The 21,287-nt window shown below is 54.5% G+C and overlaps 1 protein-coding gene across 5 annotated transcripts in view; it reads left to right on the top strand.

Moving 5' to 3' along the window:
* BMP7 (bone morphogenetic protein 7) overlaps nucleotides 1-21,287 on the top strand; it is a 108,443-nt gene that overhangs the window by 23,099 nt on the left and 64,057 nt on the right. For all 5 annotated transcript variants that reach the window (XR_014831822.1, XM_021077320.2, XM_005673044.4 and 2 more), the window contains 1 exon segment: nucleotides 11,312-11,504. Coding sequence is in view for 4 of the 5 variants with exons in the window: in XM_021077320.2 (XP_020932979.1) it covers nucleotides 11,312-11,504 (193 nt within the window). In the remaining variant the exon portion in view is untranslated.

Raw genomic sequence — 21,287 nt, 5'->3', positions numbered from 1 at the left:
GAGCGCCCGGCGCTGGGACTCCAGGTGGTCTCGTCGGCAGCCAAAAGCATTTGGTGGAAAGTTCGAGAGTTGAAGCAGCAGTTCAGGGAGACAGTGCTGCCTGTGTGCCCTCTGCCAGGCAGGGCCTCGCGTCCTGATGTGGGGGGACCGGGGTGGGATGATGGGGAGACAGGTTAATGTGACACCATCTTCAAGCTGTCGGCCTCCCTTCTGGGTGACGCTGGCATCGAGCAGGAGCAAAATTTACAGACCAGAGAAGGACCTGGGCGGGCCACAGCCTTCACTCTCTGCGTTGAGCTTTTAAGGAGATTAATGTCGTGAGCATGTCATGTGTGCTGGAAGCTGGGGGTAAACTTCAGAGATGTCTTTATTTAATAGTCTCCACGGCTAAGGGGCTGGCGGTGGTTCCTGGCGAGAGGGAGAGGGTATGGCCCAGTGGTGAGGTATTCAGACCAGCCACGTGGCTGCAGGCAAGCGACTTTACCTCTCTGAGCCTCAGTGTTCTCATCTGTAAAATGGACCGATGCACGTGCTTCGCTCTGAGCAGGGGTTTATAAGAAATCAAGGAGGTGAGGTATGTGTGACACACGGGATGTGGCTTCCAGGCCGGCGGGAGGGCTTTTATAATCACATCACTCGGATGGCTACTATCAAAACCAAACCGAACATCAGAAAATAACAAATGTTGGCGAGAGAATGTGGGGAAATTAGAATCCTCGGGTGCTGATGATGGGAATATAAGATGGCGTAGCCTCTGTGGAAAGCAGTATGAGAGTTCCTCAAAAAATTTAAACATACACGTACCATATGACTCAGGAATTCCACTTCTGGGCTCATGTCCAAAAGGATTGCAAGCAGGGTTTCAAAGAGAGATTTGCGCACCCGTATTCTTAGCTGCGTTATTCATAATAGCCAAAAGGTGGAAGCAACCCGAGTGTCCGCTGACAGGTGACGGCATAAACAATCGGTAGTGTAACCTCAGGCTGGAATATTATTCAGCCTTGAAAATGAAACCAGTGCCGACACACACTACAACATAGATGGACCCCGGAGACCTTCTGCACAGTGAAATAAGCCAGCCACAAAAGGATAAATACTGTACGATTCCACTTATGCAAGCGACGTACAACAGTCACATTCTTGGAGACAGAAGGTAGAATGGCAGGTGTCAGGGGCTGGGGTGGGTGCCAAGTGGGGAGTTGTGTCTAGGGCCAGGGTTTCAGCTTTGCAAGATGAAAAGAGTTTCGGATATTGGTTGCTCAGCAGTGCGAATGGACTTAACATCACTGAACTGAATGGTTGAGAGGGTAACTTCTATGTTGTGTGTATTTTATCACAGTTAAAAGTGAACATTTAGGGTGTTCCCATTGTGGCTCAGTGGGTTAAGAACCTGACTTGTACCTCTGAGGATGCAGGTTCCATCCCTGGCCTCACTCAGTGGGTTAAGGATTAGGAGTTGCTGCAAGCTACAGCGTGGGTCACAGATGCTGCTCAGATCCCATGTTGCCATGGCAGTGGCGCAGGCCGGCAGCTGCAGCTTCCATTTGACCCCCAGCCTGGGAACTTCCATGTGCCGCAGGGGCGGCCCTAAAAAGACCAAAAAAAAAAAAAAAAAAAAAGGTAAACATTTAAAAATAGTTACCTAGCTCAGGTTAGGTAAGTGACAGCTTTGATCAGCTTCTGTCCTACGACAGGACAACAGAGGGCTCTCTCACCCATCGCGGGCAGTCGGGGGATACTTGTAGGATGACGGCCGTGCGGACGAGGAGACACTGAAATATTTTCTTGGCAGCATCTATCATTTTAGACTTTTATGCGCTGTTCCTTTTCTCTGCGTTTAGGGAGGTCCCTCCCTTCTCTAAGAGCAGCACCGTGTATCAACGCTCATGTTAGTGAGAGACCATCTCCTGGGTAGAGTGGTTGGTGTGTCTGTTCAGTTTGCTAGAACTCCCAATTTATGGCATGCCTCTGGCAGCTTTTTCAAGCTCCTTAATCTCGCCATGTAAATCTTTGAATGAATGAGGAGCCATCATCGAGTTTCATGTCTCTGAAGCTGCAGGGCTGTAAATCGCCTGGTGACAGCAGCCTTGGTAACATCAGCTCCAGTGAGTTCTGGCGTGTGCCAGAACCTTCTGGATGAATTGTATCCCCAGCAGGACAGGAAGGAAGGAGCCTGGGCTGAACGTTTCAGCCTGAAATCGGGATGGGGGATTCTGAGCCACGGGACCCTAAGCAGTCAAGAATCTGAAAGCTTGTTCTAGTTTCTGGCTGCTTCGAGCACTTTGGTTGGTTCTTTCGGTTCTCAGAGCCTCATTCTCATGAAAGGGGTTGGAGGGTTTGTCCCCAGCCCATAACGGGGGCTCCATGGTCCAGGCTGAGCTCAGGAAAGCTGGACTCTGCGTGGGGAGCAGACTTTTCAGTCTGGGCTTGCAGTTTTTGCTTGGAAAGTGTCCCTTTGCCTAGAAAATATTTCGTCCCCTCTCATAGTGGCATCTTTGGGGACAGTGAAAGGACCACATCATTTGGAATGATGAGGTTTTCTGGAAACCTTAAAGTTTTGGAAGGAGCTGCTGGGTGATAGCAGCTCCTCCTGGGCCTGGCCAGGGCGGCAGCTCGAGGAGGGCACATGGACAGCTTGGTGAGGGCGACAGTCGCCCTCCCCCATGCAACCGTCTCTCCTCTGCAGCTGTCCATGGTCTTGCTCTGAAGAGTCCTTCCCACCTGACTGTCCCCACCCTTTACTACTTCCTGGGGCCCCTGAGCAGCTGATGACCAAACCCAGCGCAGGGCCTTCCTGTCCCTGTTACCTGAATCTGGCCACTGTCTGGCCGCCTCTTGCCTGTCCCTGGCCTTGCTTCTTCTCCTGCACTCAGTTCTCCCGGCGGTCAGTGGGCGTGTCCTCTATCTCGCACGCAGCCACACTATGGCCCCGGCTCTGCTCCTCTTGCTCGTTGCGTATGTGCATTTTTCCCCACGAAACTTCATCCAGATGCACAACTCACCAGCCCCTAACTGGACATTCTCGCCAGCATTCCAGAGGTCTCTCTTACCAACTGTCCAGTGAAATATCCCCTTGAATTTTCTGCAGGTCACCTTGGGCTTAGGCGTCTGCACCCACTGGTGCGTTCCTCCTGCGGCTCCCCCCAGGGAGTTCTCCCCCCGGGCTGGTGGCATTCTTGCCCAGTAGGCATTCCAAGCTGGCAGCCCTTCTCAATTTCCCTCCCTCCCAGTGCTGGCCTGTGACCCATCTTCTGACTTCCGTCCACCCCCACTTCTTCAAAGTGTTTGCCCAGTAGGATTGTGTTCACCCAAAAGCCAGAGTGTTCATTGTAGCTCACTTTGTAATTGTGCCAAACTGGAAACAACCCACATGCCCATAGAAAGACCAACTGTGGGCTCTTGATACAGTGGGGCCAATACAGCAATGGACATGAACGAATTGCCACTGCACGCAGCCACGGGGCTGGGTGGGAACACGAGTGAAGGAGGCAGAGGCAGAGGGGACGCGCCAGGCAGGCAGAGGGGGCCTGTGTGTGGAGTGTTCGGATGGCAGTCACCTTTGGGATGAGCGAGGGGCTGGTGTTCGGGAGAGGGCCCTGCCGGGGTGTCTTTGGTGCTCGTAGTAAACCTGCTGTGTCCTGCTCTGCGGATGTTTGTGCGAAGACAGTTCATCCAGCGTCACGGACACTCAGGGTCTCTGTGCTTTACTGCACGGATGTTAATCAAGACAGTAGCGACTGAAAGACCAGAAAGGGATGACACCGAGAGTAAAACATTGACTCCAATGGAGGAACGGAGCCCTACTAAGTGTCACTCTGCGCTGGGTCCTGGAGGTGCGCGATCGAGAGACCGTCATTGCTGTGTCCCCAGAGCTCAGGCGAGGGGTCCTCTCACACTTGGCAACTCTCCAGGTCAGAAGAAAGCAGCTTTCTCAGCCGACGGCCACCCGGAGACACCCACAGTTACCTGGGCGAGTTTCCCGCCCGTCCATTTCTGGGTGTCCAAGCAACGGGGCCCGGCTGTATTGCTCAGACCTGCCTCGGTGGCACGGGTTAGCAACCTGCCTCTCATCCGCGAAAGGGCACGTGCCTGAAGGGTTTCTGCATCACTCACAAACTAGAAGAACTCAAACTCCACACCTGAGGAAGGATGGGGACCACCAGACCAGGGCATCGAACCTGGAAGGCGCCCCTCTCCATTCGGAGCTCTGCCCTCCCCGCCTGTGGTCTGCTTTCTCATCGACCGGCTTTCTTGGCACAGCAGTGGCCAGTGGCTGCCCAGCGTGCTGCACTATATCCCTAGGGTCCAAGGCAGAGAAAACCTTCAGCGCTCTTTCCCCCGCGGTGCCAGTGAAGAGAAAAGAGGTCCTGTGTTTGGCCCGGCTGGGGCCTGTTCCCTCCCATCCTTCACCTCTGGGGAAGGGGTCACGGGACAAGACGGAGGCTCCCTTGGGACCATTTGGCCCGACAGGAAGGGCCATGCTGAGACTCTCCAAGAGGGCATGCAGGTGGCACCTACTGGTGACATCCCAGTGAGGTCTGTCCCAACACAAAATGACCCCCTAGGGAGCGGGAGAAATACTCTATCTTCTGAATACCTTTTCTCATGGGTGTAAGAGTTTATTGTATTCATTTGTCTTTTTGTATTGCTCTGTATGCACTTAAGCATGTGTATATGGGGGTGTGTTACTCCTAATTTTTAGGGTGTTAAATACAGTTCTTTAAAGCATAGCTCTGAATGCCTCCCCTTAGGCACCCTTTAAATGCCTGCTGCCCTTCACACGTCTACACAGCGAGCTGCGTTTGACTATTGTAATCCACTTATGCAGAGGATGCTGACTTAGTGAGAGGCACACCGGTCCATTTGGTGGGACTACATGGGAGGGGACCTCAGATGCTGAGAGGAGGTGAGAGTGTGTGGGTGACGTCAGGGATCAGAGGCCTTGCCTGACATGTCAGAGGGTCCTGAGGGGACACGCAGGTGAGTGACCTCTACCTTTTACTGACCCTTGTAGCCCAGAATGTCCCCTCCCAGGGCCAGCCTTAGGGTTCTTGTTTCAGGCTTCCATAAAAGAAGGACACTAGAGTTGGCACTGGGGACAGTCATGGGGCTGGTTGCTGTGAGGATGGTGTTGCCAGAATCTCTTTTCTTTGGACTTATCTTTTGGCCTCAGGTCTTTGGGCCTTTTAGTCTTTTGGGGATGAAAGTCTCTGTTCATGCCTGTGAGTCCTCTCTGTCCGAGGTGTTCTAGAATATGAGGGGGGGCGGTTCCCGAGGTGGCTCAGGGGAAACGAATCCGACTAGGATCCATGAGGCTGCGGGTTCGGTTCCTGGCCTCGCTCAGTGGGTTAAGGATCCGGCGTTACGGTGAGCAGTGGTATAGGTCACAGATGCGGCTCAGATCCAGTGTTGCTGTGGCTGTGGTGTAGGCCGGCAGCTGTAGCTCCGATTAGACCCCAGCCTGGGAACTTCCATATTCCACGGGCATGGCCCTAAAAAGACAAAAGACCAATAATAATAATAATACAGGGTGATAGGAGAAAAAGTGGGATTCCTGGGCTCTGGGCTTCCTTAAGTATCTTTTCTTAGTGGGCTCAGGGAAATATCAACTCTACACATTTATTTTAAAACTCAAGTCTTGGGGAGTTCCCGTTGTGGTTTAGCAGGGTAAGGACCCGACTAGTATCCATGAGGAAGCGGGATTGATCTCTGGCCTCACTTAGTGGGTTAAGGATCTGGCATTTCTGTGAGCTATGGTGTAGGTCGCAGATAGGGCTCAGATCTGGTGTTGCTGTGGCTGGAGTGTAGGCTGGCAGCTGCAGCTTCAATTCGACCCCTAGCCTGGGAACTTCCATAGGCTGCAGGTGTGGCCCTAAAAAGAAAAAAAAAAAAAAAAAACAACCAAAAAACCTCAAGTCTTGGGTCCTCAGTGATGGTAATTTAAACAATAAGCTGTAAAGGGGTAATTTCCCCCTGTACGTGCATGCTTCTATCAGCCTTAACGGTGACGGTTAAACCGTCTTGATCCCTGAGACTGAAACGGTGTAGATTCCACACTGCGGTGGTTTCCATATGATATGAAATCCTTGGGGAGTTCCCTAGTGGCACAGTGGGTAAGGAGCCAGCATTTTCACTTCGGTGGCCCATCTGGCTGCTATGGTACAGGTTCAGTCCCTGCCCCGGGAACTTGTGTATGCCACAGGCATAGCCAAAAACAAACAGATAAAATAGAATCCTCAGGGAGATGAGATTTGGGATTTAGTTTGAGCTTGGAACTAGTCACTGTTCTTTTTTCTTTTTCTTTTTTTTTCCTTTTTAGGGCCGTACCTGCGGCATACGGAGGTTCCCAGGCTAGGGGTTGAATTAGAACTGCAGCTGCTGGCCTATACCACAGCCACAGCAACTCAGGATCCAAGCCATGTCTGCGACCTACACCACAGCTCATGGCAATGCCGGATCCTTATCCCACCGAGCGAGGCCAGGGATCGAACCCGAAACCTCATGGATCCTAGTTGGGTTCGTTGACCACTGAACCACAAAGGGAACTCCCTCTTTTTTCTTTTTTAAATGTTCTTGCTTGATAAATCACAAGATTATGTGGGTTTTAGGAAGAACAGAATAGTGACATGGTTCATGCCTCTCATTGTCTTAAAATAATTAGGAAAGAAATTCACTCAGAAAGCCATCCGAAAGCATCTGCAAATGTTTGCAAGAAATTTAGTCGGACACTTTATCCGTTTATATTTTACTAAAAAAGAGAGAGAAACCGTATAACCCTGATATCTTTACTGTTTTAGCAGATAAGATACATTTTAGCTAACTCATTAAAAAAAGTTCTATATACACCTGCTGCAACAGACAATCTTCGAGATTTTCTTTCTTCCTTGCTTGGGACTTTAGTGATTATACCTGTGTTAATACCATGCTTATTCAAACATTTCTTTTCTGTTTGATCTATTGTTATTTCTTCCAATAAAGTTATCGTAACCGAACTATGTATATGCTCACATGCACGTATTACTTCTTTTGCACTGATGGTCATGCTTTTTTTGGTCTTTTCTTTTTTTATCTAGGGCCTTACCTGTGGCACATGGAGGTTCCCAGGCTAGGGGTTTAATCAGAGCTATAGCCTCCGGCCTATGCCATAGCCACAGCCATGCCAGATCCAAGCCATGTCTGGGACCTACACCACAGCTCACAGCAATGCCAGATCCTTAACCCACTGAGCAAGGCCAGGGATCCACCCCGCAACCTCATGGTTCCTGGTTGGATTCACTTCTGCTGTGCCACGATGGGAACTCCTGATGGTCACTCTTATAGCTCGTTGTTGGAGAGGCCCCGAAATAGCGACAGACACAAATACTTTCCATTTTCCGGGCGCTGTTGTCAGTGCCGCCTCCGGTGTTCTTCCCAGCAGTCTCTGAGAAAAGGCAAGTATACCCCTGGAGGAAGGGAACACCCGTGGAGGTTAAGTGACTTGGCCAAGACCGCAAGTGGCACAGCTGAGATTTGACCTCAGGCCCCTTGGCTCCAGGGAGAGTTGAGGTCAAGGGTGTGAGTTTCAGAGTTCCGCCGCTCACCTAACTTGTGACCTTGGGCCAGTGACCTGGCCTCCCCGAGCCTTGGCTTCCTCATCTGTGAAATGGGGCTTGGTGCTGGCTCATGAGGTTCCATCCCGGGGTGGCCAGCAGGGCTCAGCGCGGGACCCGTCACGGAGCACGCGCTCGGTCAGCCTGCGTATTTGCACTTCTGGTTCTCTAGCCCTCCTCATTTGTACTGGACGCCCACACCCCCGTTCTCTGCTCAGGCTGATGGCTGTTAGCCCGTGGGAGCTGTTGTGAGGCATGGTCTGGCCCCGCTCTGGGAGCAGGGGACTGAGGTTAGCGGGGGTCTTGCTGAGTCCCAGGCCTGGTGCTTGGGGCTCCCGTGCACCATGCAGAGCACCCCTCTTTGCCGAATGTCGAAGCACTGCACACCTCAGCACTTCTTCCTGGCCTTCGGGGTTTGGCTCTGCTGGGGGAGCAGAGCAGGTGGCTGCAGAGGAGACTGTCTCTGCACCTGTCAGCATGCGGGGAGGGGCGTTGGCCCGGGGACCCCTCCATGTTCCACTGCTCATGTCAAGTCCTGAAATGGGAATGTCTGAGGGGATTTTCAAGGGGTGGCCAGAATGAAGGGTGGGGGCGAGCTAAGCGTTCATGGGGGGCAAGGGAGCTGTAGGAAGGATGGAGGAGCCAAGCGTTGGCTGCTCCTGGCTGGAGGCCCAGCAAGATGACGACCATGGGATGTCCCTTCATCTGGTGCTGGATGGTCTTTGACCTTGGCCGGTGGGGGTGGAGGGGTGGCTGGGGCAGTGCTGGTGAGTTCAGTGGGGGTGCGGGGATTCTCTCCAGGAGTGGTGGCCTCACTGCGGCCTCACCCCCATCCCCTGGTCCCTTGTGGAAGAGCACTCGAGGAAGCCAGGAGTCGTCCCCAGACTGTACCCGTGTCCTTCACAGGACAGGCTTGTCTCCCACCACTCCTCCTGGCTCACTCTTATAACACACCCAGGGGCAATGCTGAACACGCACAATTCCACCTCTGGGGGTGCCCACCCACCCAAACACGGGTGCCCAGGTGTTCAAGCAGCACTGCCCCAGAGCCCCAAACTGGAACGTCCCCCAGTGCCCATGACCTGTAGAATGGACCCGTGGACTGTGGTGTGATCCAGCTGTGGGATGTCATGCAGCTGTGAGGAAGCAGGAACATCCATGGCACGTGGATGCATCACACAGACGCTGCCGAGTAAGAGAAGCCCGGCTCAGGGGATAGATGCTGGTCCAGTCTCTGTTCATAGTGTTCCAAAGCAAGCAAAACTAACTTCCGGTTTGAGAAGTGGGCGCTGGAGACGTCCTGTTTTGCTTTGCTTTGCTTTTGCTTTTTAGGGCTATACCCATAGCATATGGAGGTTCCCAGGCTAGGGGTTGAATCAGAGCTGCAGCTGCCAGCCTGCACCACAGCCACAGCAACACCAGATCCAAGCCCTGTCTGTGACCTACAGCTCGTGGCAACATCGGATCCTTAACCCACTGAGCAAGGCCAGGGATCGAACCTGCATCCTCATGGATACTAGTTGAATTCATTTCTGCTGCGCCACAATGGGGATTCCACTTCCTGTTTCTTGACCTGGGAGAAGGTTCCGCAGGTGGGTTCACCATGACAGCACACTGAGCTGCACACGTACAGTTGTGTACGTGCTATGAGTTTGTTGTCACGCGGTGAAAAAGTTCTGACGGCCAAGCAAAGGGACTCTCCTTGCCGAACTGTCAGCACAGCCACTGAAAGGCATGGCTAAGTCTTCTGGTTGGGTGGACCCGGGTTCGAGTCCCAGCTCTCCGCCATCTGGCCAGCAGCCCCTCCACACCTTTTGGGCGTCAGGTGCACCTCCTACCACTGTGGCACTGTGCTCTCCTCCTCGGGGGACGGGAAGGTTGGATAAGCTGAAGGGTGGCTGAGGACTGGCCCAGGGCATTTCCATAGTGAGCGAGGGCCCCTCACCCTGGGGTCCCCTCCCGAGGCCCGCCCCTCACAGAAGGTGCCAGAGTAGACTTCCCTCCATAGATCAGTGTGGGGACCAGTGGCATTCCCGCCATCACTCTTTGCCATCCGTGGATGGGGCAGGAGTGTCCCGTGTGGGTACAAAGCTGGGCGGGTGTGAGGAGGATGGCACCGTCCAGTGGGACGGGTTTCTGGAGAGTCCCCTCCCTTGAGGACTTCACCCGTCTCTTCTGTCCCGTGAGGAGAAGCCTGATGAATGGAGGGTTCCCCAGCTCCCCTGGCCTCAGCCCAATATTTTTAGGAACTATGATTAAAGTTTCAAACAGATTTGGGTTTCACAAAGGTCTTTGGGCCGCCGTGCTCTGAACCTCCTTCCTCAAAGGCATTCCCGTCCTGCTTGCCCCCACCCTGGCCACCCTCACCCAGCAGGGGAGCTTTCAGGGCTCGGAGAGCTGAAGCAGGCTGCTCGCGTTCTCCTCTCTTCTGGCCAAGCCGGTTCCACCTTCTCTCCTTCTGTCTCTGGTTCCCCACCCCAGGCGGGAAGTGGAGACGGGGCCGTATCTCCCAGGAGGTGAAAGCTCTCTGCAGATGCTGCAAATAACCTTGACCGTTCTGCGTCTTTGAGGCACTTGACGTGTGCCTCCGTGGCGGCTCCACTTTGGTCCAAAGGATGCATGATGCTTGGGGTCTAAGAGGCAGAGTTCTTGGACTTATATCCATCTTGGCGCTTATCACCAATGAAATCTAGTACCACCGCTAGGATGAGGGAGAGGGGCTGAGTCCCTTTGACTTATTTTGTCTTTCCCGACACCCCCCCCCCACTGCCATTCACCTCTTTTTCTGCTTTTAGTCTAAGACTGCTTGTAAACCCTGGCTGCTATTGGAAACATCTGAGGTGCTTTTAAAAAGTACAGGTTTCTGGAGCCCTTCCCCTAAGGTACCGATTCATGTGGCTCTGAGAGGGCAGCGGGGCGCTGGAGCCCACTGTGGGCCGGTATTCCCGCCTCCAGCCTCAGTGACTTCCCTTTGGCAGCTTGAAATCTGCCACGATGGAAACTGGCAAACACTACAGATCGGGTCCCAGAGAGCAAGTTACTAAACATTTACCTGCCCACCTCTGGGCTGTGGCATCAATATTTTCTTTTTTTTTCCCCTTCCTCCCTCCGTCCTTCTGCCACACCTGTGGCATATGGCAGTTCCTAGGCTAGGGGTTGAATTGGAGCTGCAGCTGCAGGTCTACACCACAAATGCTGGATCTGAGCCACATCTGCAGCCTACACTTCAGCTTGTGGCAACGCCAGATCCTTAACCCGCTGAGCGAGGCCTGGGACTGAACCCACATCCTCATGGATGCCAGTCGGGTTCTTAACCCACCGAGCCACAACGGGAACTCCGGTATCCGTATTTTTTCAAAGCTTCCCTGGTGATTCTCACCCGCGGCCAGGGCTGAGCACCAGGGGCCTGCGGTTCCCTGTGATGGGCACGGGAAGGTTTATGTTTACCAGTGTAGCTCAGTAATCTAGTCCTACCAGAGGTTAACCTGTTATGTGAGTTAGATCCTGTAACGCTCCCAGCCGTCCGTGAGGGAGGATAACGATGCCCATGTTCAGACTGCCTTGGTCAGCGCCCCACTCGCCCCAGCAGGTCGCCGCAGAGTCGTTGCTCTTGTCCACGTGACCACAGGTCTGAGCCTGTGACCCACTGGTCTGCAGCCGGGAGGGTGCAGCCCAGCCCTGATGCACCGTCAGTGCCCATGTGTGTTTTCTTCCCTTTCCAGTGGAGCACGACAAAGAGTTCTTCCACCCGCGCTACCACCACCGGGAGTTCCGGTTTGATCTGTCCAAGATCCCGGAAGGGGAAGCCGTGACTGCTGCCGAATTCCGCATCTACAAGGACTACATCCGGGAGCACTTCAATAACGAGACCTTCCGCATCAGCGTGTACCAGGTGCTGCAGGAGCACTTGGGCAGGTGGGTGCTGTCGCCGGTGTCTGGGAGGGGTCCCGAGCTTCTCCAGCTGCAGAGGAGGTGGAGGCCAGAGGATACGGCCCCACAGGGGCAGGGGCAGACACGGCTGCCTCCCCCAGGGAGCACCAGCCTTGTGCCAGGCCCTGTGTCTTGTTGAAAGATATGTCTTAAAATGGTCATGGGATTTCCCGTCGTGGCTCAGTGGAAACAAATCTGATGAGCATCCATGAGGACGCAGGTTCAATTCCTGGCCTCCCTCAGTGGGTTAAGGATCCGGCGTTGCCATGAGCTGTGGTGTAGGTTGCAGATATGCCTCAGATCCCATGTTGCTGTTGCTGAAGCTGTAGCTCCGATTTGACCCCTAGCCTGGGAACTTCCATGTGCCACAGTGCAGCCCTAAAAAGAAAAAAAAAAAAGTCACGATCAGCAGATGGAGTGAGGTGTAGGGGACGGCCAGGTGGGCCTGGGGTTCCGTGGCCTCATGTGGGTGCAGTGGTGCATGCGTTTAGGGGATGAGGAAGAGGAAGGACCGTTTCTGACCGTCTCCCTTGCTCCCGTTCATTGCCGAAGCCCAGCACAGGATGTCAGGCCACCAACGAAAGTGGCCACATTTATAATAAAATGTTAGAGGATAAAAATCCCCAAACCAAAGATAAACAGGCAGAAGACTCTTAGCCTTCCAAGACTCTAGAGGTCAGGAACCAAAAGCTTGTGTTGAAAGACTTGAATTTCTTGAGCCCCTTTAGTTTCAAAGCCCTCTGAGAGGTCAGAGGCTTAGCGAGTGAGCCGGAGCATCGAACAAGGACCCTCTGTGGTCCCCAGTGGATGTGACTAAGGGGGATGTCAGGGCTGGGGGACTTTCACCACCCCCTGCCACTCCTCCTCATTAAACGGAAGAAAGGTGGTGTGAACGCTCCCTTATGCTGGGCGTCTACCATCTTCGGCTGGAAAGGGGACTGTTGGCGTATCTGGGGACATAGGAACTCAGCGCCCCATTTGGCGGACACGGTCCTTTGGGGATCATCTTAAATACTAAGAAAACCAAGTTTTCTTGAGTGTTTCTAGTGTTTTGCATTCGTTAATTGCCTCTGCCCTGGGTTTCTTGAGTTTTCTCAAATCAGCAAAAATATTTGTGTTTAAAAATGTCCACAGATGATGTCTCGTCGTCTAGTCTCTCTGCAACCACTTCGGTCACGAAAGCTGCCCATCTTGACAGTACACCCTGGCAGTAAACCAGCATGGTCCTTCTGTGTCACTTCCCAGGGGCATCCTTGTCTTTTAATCCCCACTCAATTCCATCGTGGGGCTTGTGCTGTAAGGAGTTTAACCTGTGTCCTGTGTGCCCACGCGGTGGAGGGCTCTCAGTTTTTCCAGTTTAAGACGATGTGAAGGTGTGGAGGGGGGCAGATAACATGGGATACAGTCCTAGAGACAGAATTGTGGGGTCAGTTATGGGATGCTCACATCGGTAACTCTGATAGGAGGTTCTGTCAGTTTATAGCCCCGCAGCCACACAGGAGGCCTGTTTTCCCACGTGCACAGGCTCTTTCTTATCAGACTGTGTTGATTTTGGTCTGTCTGGTGGGTGACAAATGGCAACTCAGTGAGGATTAAATTTGCATTTTAGAGTCCCCGATTGAATGCCCTGCCCTGCACTGCTCCCCTGGAGAGAGGGTGGCAGACCCTCCTGGAGGGGTGGTACCTTTCTGGAATGGGAGTGTGGCTCAGGGGAGGTGGCTGACAGCCTTGGCCATCACCTCGGAATCTTTTTTTTTTTTTTTTCAAATAAACAATTTTTGTTTTTTCTATTATAGTTGGTTTACAGTGTTCTGTCAATTTTCTACTGTACAGCAAAGTGACCCACTCTCTCTGACACACGCTACAGCAAAGTGACCCACTCTCTCTGACACGCGCACGTACACACACACATACAGACACGTACATACATATGCTTTTTCTCACATTATCCTCCATCATGTTCCATCGCAAGTGTTAGATATAGTTCCCTGTGCTACATAGCAGGATCTCATCCACTCCAAATGCAATAGTTTGCATCTATGAACCCCAGACTCCCAGTCCATCCCACTCCCTCCCCCTCCTCCTTGGCAACCACAAGTCTGTTCTCCAGGCCTATGAGTTTCTTTTCTGTGGAAAGGTTCATTTGTGCTGTAATTAGTTTCCAGATATAAGTGACATCACATGGTATTTGTCTTTCTCTTTTTGACTTACTTCACTTAGTATGAGAGTCTCTAGTTCCATCCATGTTGCTGCAAATGGCATTATTTTGTTCCTTTTTATGGCTGAGTAGTATTCCGTTGTGTATATATACCACATTGTCTTAATCCATTCATCTGTTGATGGCCATTTAGGTTGTTGCCGTGTCTTGGCTATTGTGAACAGTGCTACAGTGAACATGCAGGTGCGTGTGTCTTTTTCAAGGAAAGTTTTGTCCAGATATGTGCCCAAGAGTGGGATTGCTGGGTCATATGGTAGTTCTATATTTCGTTTTCTGAGGTATCTCCATACTGTTTTCTATAGTCATTATACCAATTTACATTCCCACCAACAGTGCAGGAGGGTTCCCTTTTCTCCACACCCTCTCCAGCATTGGTTATTTGTTGACTTGTTAATGATGGCCATTCTGACTGGTGTGAGGTGTCATCTCATAGTAGTTTTGATTTGCCTTTCTCTAATAATCAGTGATGTTGAGCACTTTTTCATGTGCCTGTTGGCCATCTGTGTATCTTCTTTGGAGAAATGACTGTTCAGATCTTTTGCCCATTTTTCATTTGGGTGGTTGGTATTTTTTGCTGTTGAGTTGTATAAGTTGTTTGTATATTTTAGAGATTAAGTCCTTGCCAGTTGCATCATTTGAAACTGTTTTCTCCCATTCCGTAGGTTGTCTTTTTGGTTTTTTTTTACAGTTTCCTTTGCTGTGCAAAAGCCTGTCAGTTTGATGAGGTCCCGTTGGTTTAATTTTGCTTTCATTTCTGTTGCCTTGGAAGACCGACCTAAGAAAACATTTGTATGGTTGATGTCAGAGAATGTTTTGCCTATGTTCTCTTCTAGGTGTTTGATGTTGCCTCGTCTTATGTTTAAGTCTTTAAGCCATTTTGAGTTTATTTTTTGCATGGTGTGAGAGCGTGTTCCAGTTTCATTGATGTGCATGCAGCTGTCCAGGTTTCCTGGCACCACTTGCTGAAAAGACTGTCTTTTTCCCATTTTGCATTCTTGCCTCCTTTGTCGAAGATTAATTGACCGCCAGTGTCTGGGTACCTCGGAATCTTACGAAAGGCACTCAGGTGCCCCCATTAACCCTGGCGGGCTGGGCGCTGGCCCCCAGACCCAGTGATGACAAGAAGCACTGAGTTCATTCCTCAGGGTGACTTACGTTTGTTCTGTACTCTGACGAATCCCCCAGGACTCTTGAACAAGAGTTTAACTTTTCTCGTGAAGGCTGATGAGCAGGAGGCAAGCCACGTACCCAGAGGCTATGATTCATCAAGAGCACTGCATCAGCCCCCTTGCGCAAACTCAGAGCCCAGCTCACACCCCAGGTCTGCTGGTAGGCTCCCCAAACCTGCCTCAGAAACCTCTATCAGGAGGTCCCGTCGTGGCTCAGTGGAAACAAATCCGGCTAGGAACGATGAGGTTGTGGGTTCGATCCCTGGCCTCGCTCAGTGGGTTAAGGATCTGGCATTGCCGTGAGTTATGGTGTAGGTCACAGGCACGGCTTGAATCCCATGTTGCTGTGGCTGTGGTGTAGGCCGGCAGCTGTAGCTCCACTTCAACCCCTAGCCTGGGAACCTCCATATGCCATGGGGGCGGCCCTAAAAAGCAAAAAAAGAAAAAAGAAAAAGAAAAGAAACCTCCATTAGGAGGCTGATCCTCAGGAATGTAGCTGCGCCACATGGGTTTGGCTGAGCAGGACCCAAGGGCTGATGGGTGTCGCCTGCGAGGCTTCTCCCCCGAGTTCTCTGAACAGGGCTTTGGTCGCCCTCCCCGGCCCAGGCCACCAGGGTCAGCTGGGAGGCTGGTGATGTGGGCCCCTTCTTCCTGCGAGTGGGACTGGAGCACCCTGGGGCACTGCTCTGCATGTGGGGGGGCATCCGGCCCATGGGTCCCACACCTGCTGTGTACTCTTCTGCTCCACGTACTGGGAAGAGCAGCAGAGACTCAGCACCTGGCAGGATGGGCCAGGCGGGCACCTGCCTCCCTCGCGGGGTCAGAGGCCACCGCATTCGGAGAGCCCTGGGGGAGCCCCGAGAGGCGCTTCCTCAGCCACCGCTGAAAAACTAGCCGCCTTGTCTGAACGAGGGTGAGGGGTGTGCCGGGTTCCTGGGGCTGCCCTTGCAAAGCGCAGATTCAGGGTGGCTTGAAACAGTAGCAGTGTCCTCTCGCAGGGCCGGGGCCGTGTGCAGGGGCGGGGCCTGCCTGTCTCTGCCAGCTTCTGGCAGTGGCCGCCGACTGCTTGCTTGGCTATCAGCGGCGTCACTCCATCTCTGCCTCTGTTGTCACACGGCTCTGTCTCTGGCGCCCTCTCTGTGTGCCTCTGTCCTCCTCTGATAAAGAGACCAGCTCTTCTGGATCAGGGGCTGCCCTGCTCCAGTCTGACTTCACTACCTAACCAATTAGGTCGGAAGAGACCCTAATCCCAAATAAGGTCACATTCAGAAGTCCCAGCGGTGGGGCTTGAGTGCACCTTTTTAGGAGATCTGATTCCACCCACAGCAGGGGCGGAAGAAGACGGGCAGAAACAAGTAAGCAGGGAGTTCCCGTTGTGGCGGAGTGGAAACGGATCCGACTAGGAACCATGAGGTTGGGGGTTCAATCCCTGGCCTCGCTCTGCGGGTTAAGGATCTGACATTGCCGTGAGCTGTGGTGTAGGCTGGCAGCTATAGCTCTGATTAAACCCCTGGCCTGGGAACCTCCACATGCCGCGGGTGCGGCCCTAAAAAGACAAAAAAAAAAAAAAGAAAAGAAAAAAAGAAACAAGCAAGCAAATGATGGACCCACTGATCTGAGCAATGTGGTTGGGGAGAGGGTTTCAGGGAACTGGAAGGGTCACCGTCCTCGGCGGGGACCAGCTTGGGTCGTCGGAGGGCAGAGGGAGGTGATGATGCCAGGATGGGGCGCCACCTGGTCCTTGTTTATTAGATGGAACACGGGGCTCCTCGTCTCTCTGCCTGTGTCAACCTGCGGGTTCATGGGCACCTGCTCCTGTCACAGTTTGAAGTGGCCACCCTCTCAACCCTGCCTTAGATCCCTGGGGGTGGATCCAGGGGCCCTGGGAGCGGGGGAGGCCGATGTCACCGCATTGGAAGAGGGACAGGGGAGACAGCTGTGGCAGGGTTGTCTGACCAGCAGCTTGGCCACAAGCCTCCTCCAAGAATGCTCAGCCCAGCGCTGGGCTCCTGCCTCGTGGGCTTTGGGCTCTGCTGGGATACCCAGTCCCCCGCCAGCAAATGTTTGAGCACCTGCAGTGTGCTGTGCGGTGCAGGGTATAAAGGAGAGCGGGGAGGGGACTGAGGGAGGTGGGCGGGGCGGGTGGGCTGCTGGCTTTGGGTTCTGAGCTTTCTGTCTGAACTTGTAAGAAGCAAGACGCTTATTCTCCAAAAGTTGAAGGATTAAAAATTTCCCCCAAAAAACAACTGATTTTTTTTTTTCCCCAGTTGGGTTTTATTTTTGAATTTAGAAGCAAAATGATCCTATTATGTAATCCCCAGATGCGATGACCCAGCTATGAAGCGGGTGGATTCAAATCCCAACCCCGTATGCCAGTGTAGCCTTGGAAGCCACCCCCAGAACCTCGCTTCCCCTCCGTGTAGACTGGATAACGGTGGGCTCACCCCCCAGGGGGTGCCGAGGATAAAGGGAGTCCACTTGGCGTAGTAAGCACTCAGTAAAGCTTTACTGGCTGTTCGTGTCGAATCCTCACGGCACCACCCGCATCCTCAGCATTGGCAGTGCCCAGCCCTGCTGCTGCTTCTTGTTTTAGGGCTGCTCCCTCGGCATATGGAAGTTCCCAGACTAGGGGTCAAATCAGAGCTACGACCTACACCAGCCACAGCCACCCCAGGTCTGAGCTGCATTTGCAACCTACACCACAGCTCACGGCAACGCCAGATCCTGAACCCACTGAGCAAGGCCAGGGATCGAACCCGTGTCCTCAAGGTTACTAGTCAGGTTTGTAATCTGCTGAGCCACCTCGGGAACTCCCCGCAGAGCCCTTCTCAGGTAGGTGAAGGGCCTGGGCTTGGCCGTGGTGCCGCCTTGGCCGTCTGTGGCGCATCTGCTAACTCTGCCGTCTCTGGTGGAGGTGGAGGCCTGAGCCTGCTTGCAGTGGACGCTTGTTTGCATTCCCCCAGCCTGGGCCACGCGTCCTCTTCAGGCCGAAGGCCTCGGGCCAGTTGGGCCCCTGAGAAGAGCCCTGGTCCTGCCCCCCCCCCACCCCCCGCCCTGCTGTGTGGCCGCCTCTCCCTCTGCGAAGGGAGCTGAGGCCTCCCTGATGCCGGCTGGCCAGCTGTGCAGAGCTCGGAGCTGGAACATCTGGCTCTCTGGCGAGCCTCCGCCTGAGCTCCGGGAAAGCCCCGGGGGTGCCGGGGCTTAGCTGGCTTTGCATCGGCCTCCGCGTCTCCCCTCCTTGTGGCAGCCACTTTCCACAGAGTCCTCTTGATCTCTTGGAATCCAGATTAAATTCCGATAATGAGCCGAGCTGGAGGCCTTCCATGGCCCTCGGGCTCCGCTTGCATCGTGGCCGGACAGCTGGAGAGGCGTGCGGGGCCGCCCTTGGCGGCTGTGGGGTGAGGGGGCTGCCAGGCAGGCCTGGGGATGGTGGCCTTGGCTCCAGGAGCTTTGCTGGGGGGGGTGGGCAGGGGGCTAAAGGATCGAGTCTTGCCCTCCTTTTCTGCTCCCTGGGCCTGCGGCTGACCAGTCAGGACTCAGCTTCCAGGAGCTCGTCCGACTTCTGTCCCCAGTGGCTCAAACTCCAGTTCCAGCTCAAGGTGAGGGGGATTGGGTGGGGGTCCTGCAGCCCGCTGGGTTTCATTCGTGGAATTTGGACTCGATGGCAATTTCCATCCTCCTTCCTCCCCCTCCCTCTCCTCGCAGGTCCAACCCCCACCAACCACCCCCCCACACCGTGCTACCCCACCTGTAGGGGTGCAGTTGGTCAGTGAGACACCCTGGGAGCCGCAGGCCAGCCAGGCCAGCAGAACTGGCCTGGGGGAATCAGCCACTGCCAAGGTCAAGCTGAAGTTGGCGGCTGGATGAAAAAATGTCCCTTGGTCTGTCTCAGGGACTTTGGCTGCCAGGAGGGTGACCTCAGAGTGGTCTCCAGGGCCAAGATTGGATCAGGCACAGCCTGAGTCACTCTGAGGAAGAGTGAGTGTCCCCGGGAGGGGCCTGGGCGGGGTAGGGGCTGCTGCTGCAGGCTGTTCCTTCAGCCCAGGGCCGCAGAGGAGGGTGGGGCAGGCGCTGTGCCCTGCTGCCCCTGGGGCAGGGGCGGGGGAGGCTCTGTAACCTGTAGCCCGGAGCACCCCACCCCCACCGCAGGGGGGGTCATGGGTCTCCTCAGCCAGGACCCCCAGCCCTCCAGGGAGGTGCACCTGCTGCAGCTCTCACCTCTTGAGAAGGAGCTGCCTCCAGGGCTCACCTGGAGCTTTAACGGCTCTCCCAGCATCAGCGGAGAACGCCCCTTCGGGTCAGACGGCTGGGGTGCAGCCTGAGCTTCTGCGCTTCTGACAAGCTGGGGTCGGGGGGAAGTGCTGGGGGGAGAGGAGGTCTTACTGGGGACCCTCGCAGTCCCCACACCCCGGGGCAACCCAGGGCAGCGGCGGCGGGGCCTCGGCCCCTTTCTGAGTCTTTGTCATGTCAAGTCAAGGTTAAGTTTTAGTTGGACTTCAGTCTCCTGAGCATGTCTGGACCAAGGGATGTGGTCACCATCCAGGGTACTCGAGGCTTCTTGTTTGGTGCTTCCTGGATGCGACCGTGTGCAGGCCCTTGGCCTTCGCTGGGTGCCTTTGAAGTGAGCGTGGGAAGACGATGCCCCATTTACAGGCCTAGAGACTGGCTCAGAGAGGGGCCGCAACTTCCCTGAGATCACACAGCTCGAACATGGCAGCGCCGGGCCTCGACCTCAGGTCTCTTAGATCCCAGGGCTCATGTTCTTGGTGCTTCTTGCTTGCATGGGCTTCGTCCCCTGGAGGCAGCAGGCTCAAACTGGGCGACCATGAGTCCCAAGCAAGTCCTACCCTTGGCTGGGCGTTAGAGTTCCTGGGGGGCTTTGACGACTCTGGATACACCAGAGTCTGGGGTGGGGTTGGGCATCCGTAGTTTTGAAATTCCCAGGTGACTCCTTGTGTAGCCAGAGCAGAGCACAGCTGACTGGGGTCACTGCTCTCATCTGTGGGTCTTCTTCTCCACCCGAGAGGGAAGCAGAGAGATTTCTTTTGGAAAGGCTGCCAGGTTCCCTGTGGCTTGATCTCTTCAAGAAGGCTGTTTCTCTTCCTTCTGACTGAGCCCCCCTACGTGGTCCAGGTACCGAGTGACAGTGGCACAGGGAAGGGGCAGGCCGAGGGTGCAGAGCCTGTCAGGTTCCGGTTCTAGAGGCTTCTGGAGGCTTCCAGAGCCTCTCTGCCCAGTTCCACATCTCTTGGCTTTCACCTCGTGCTGCTACAAATGAGCCCCAGGGTGTGTGCTGTCATTTTGAGCTGCTTTCTCAGAAGTTGCTGGGTCAGCTCCCTAGACGGCAAGGAGGGGATGCTGGCTGCCCAGGGATGGCCCGAAAGTCCTGGAAGGTCATAGGAGAGCGGCCTGCTCAAGGGCACCCGGGCCCGCGTCCTGGCTGCCTTCCTCCAGGGGCCCCTCCAGATCCCAGGACCAGAGCCCTTGGGGACCACTCACACGTCCTAGGGGATCCCTCCGGAGAAAGCCTGCATCCAGCAGCGCCCCGCTGAGCAGACGGCAAGCCGCCGTGACCCAGTGCAGGAGGTGCCGGTCCACGTGCAGCTGCCTGTCATGCTTGGCAGCCGGGACCAAACGTCCAGATGCCCGTTGGCTTCCTGTCCTTCGGGCGAAGTCCATTGTGGGCCTTGGTGCCTTCGTTTCCTTCCCTACTTCATCCCCACAGCAGCCTCGTAGGGGAGGAGGGGTGGTGGTCAGGGAGCCCGTGCTGACACGTTCTGTCCGTCCAGTGCTTTCGGGGTGCCCACCGCTTCCCTTAGTCCTCACGATAACCTTGAGACGCCCGCATTCTCAGGGAGGTCAAGGGGTCCTCCCAAGGTCACACACTAGAGGTAGAAGTCAAAACCAGGCACTAAGTAAAATTTCAGGCGCTGGGGCCGCACCCCCAGAGTTCTGATGAAGCAGGTCCCAGTATCGCCTTGACACGGGGTTGTTTTTTTAAGTCCCCAGTGTGGACTTGCTCCCTGTTCTGTCCTGGTCCTTCGAGGAGCTGAGGGGCCTTGCGGGAGTCACGTCCTCCGTTCAGTGGGGGTGGCAACTCCCGGGAGTGCGGGGGCCATGGACGATGCTGGCGGGTGCCAGCGTGGGATGCCAGGCTGAGCCGGTGGCGGCCTAGGTGCCTTTCTGGGAGAGGAGATTGCACGTGACCACGCCCGGGAGCATTTATGAGGCGCTTCTTCTGTGTCGGCCCCGTTCCCATCACCGCACGTGGATCTAAGGCTTAATGACCCTGAAGAGCAAGGTGACCACATGTCCCGTGGGGGGTCCCCTTGCCGACCCGCCCCGCAGGAAAGGGCTGCCTCTTCACGCCACATCCAAATG

This window comes from Sus scrofa, chromosome 17 (genome assembly GCF_054392235.1).
Source record: "Sus scrofa isolate SSC_HxYL_T2T_F1_AM1 chromosome 17, Sscrofa_HxYL_maternal_Yorkshire_Landrace_v2.0, whole genome shotgun sequence".
Classification (NCBI taxonomy): Eukaryota; Metazoa; Chordata; class Mammalia; order Artiodactyla; family Suidae; genus Sus; species Sus scrofa.
This window is presented reverse-complemented; position numbering and strand designations above follow the sequence as displayed.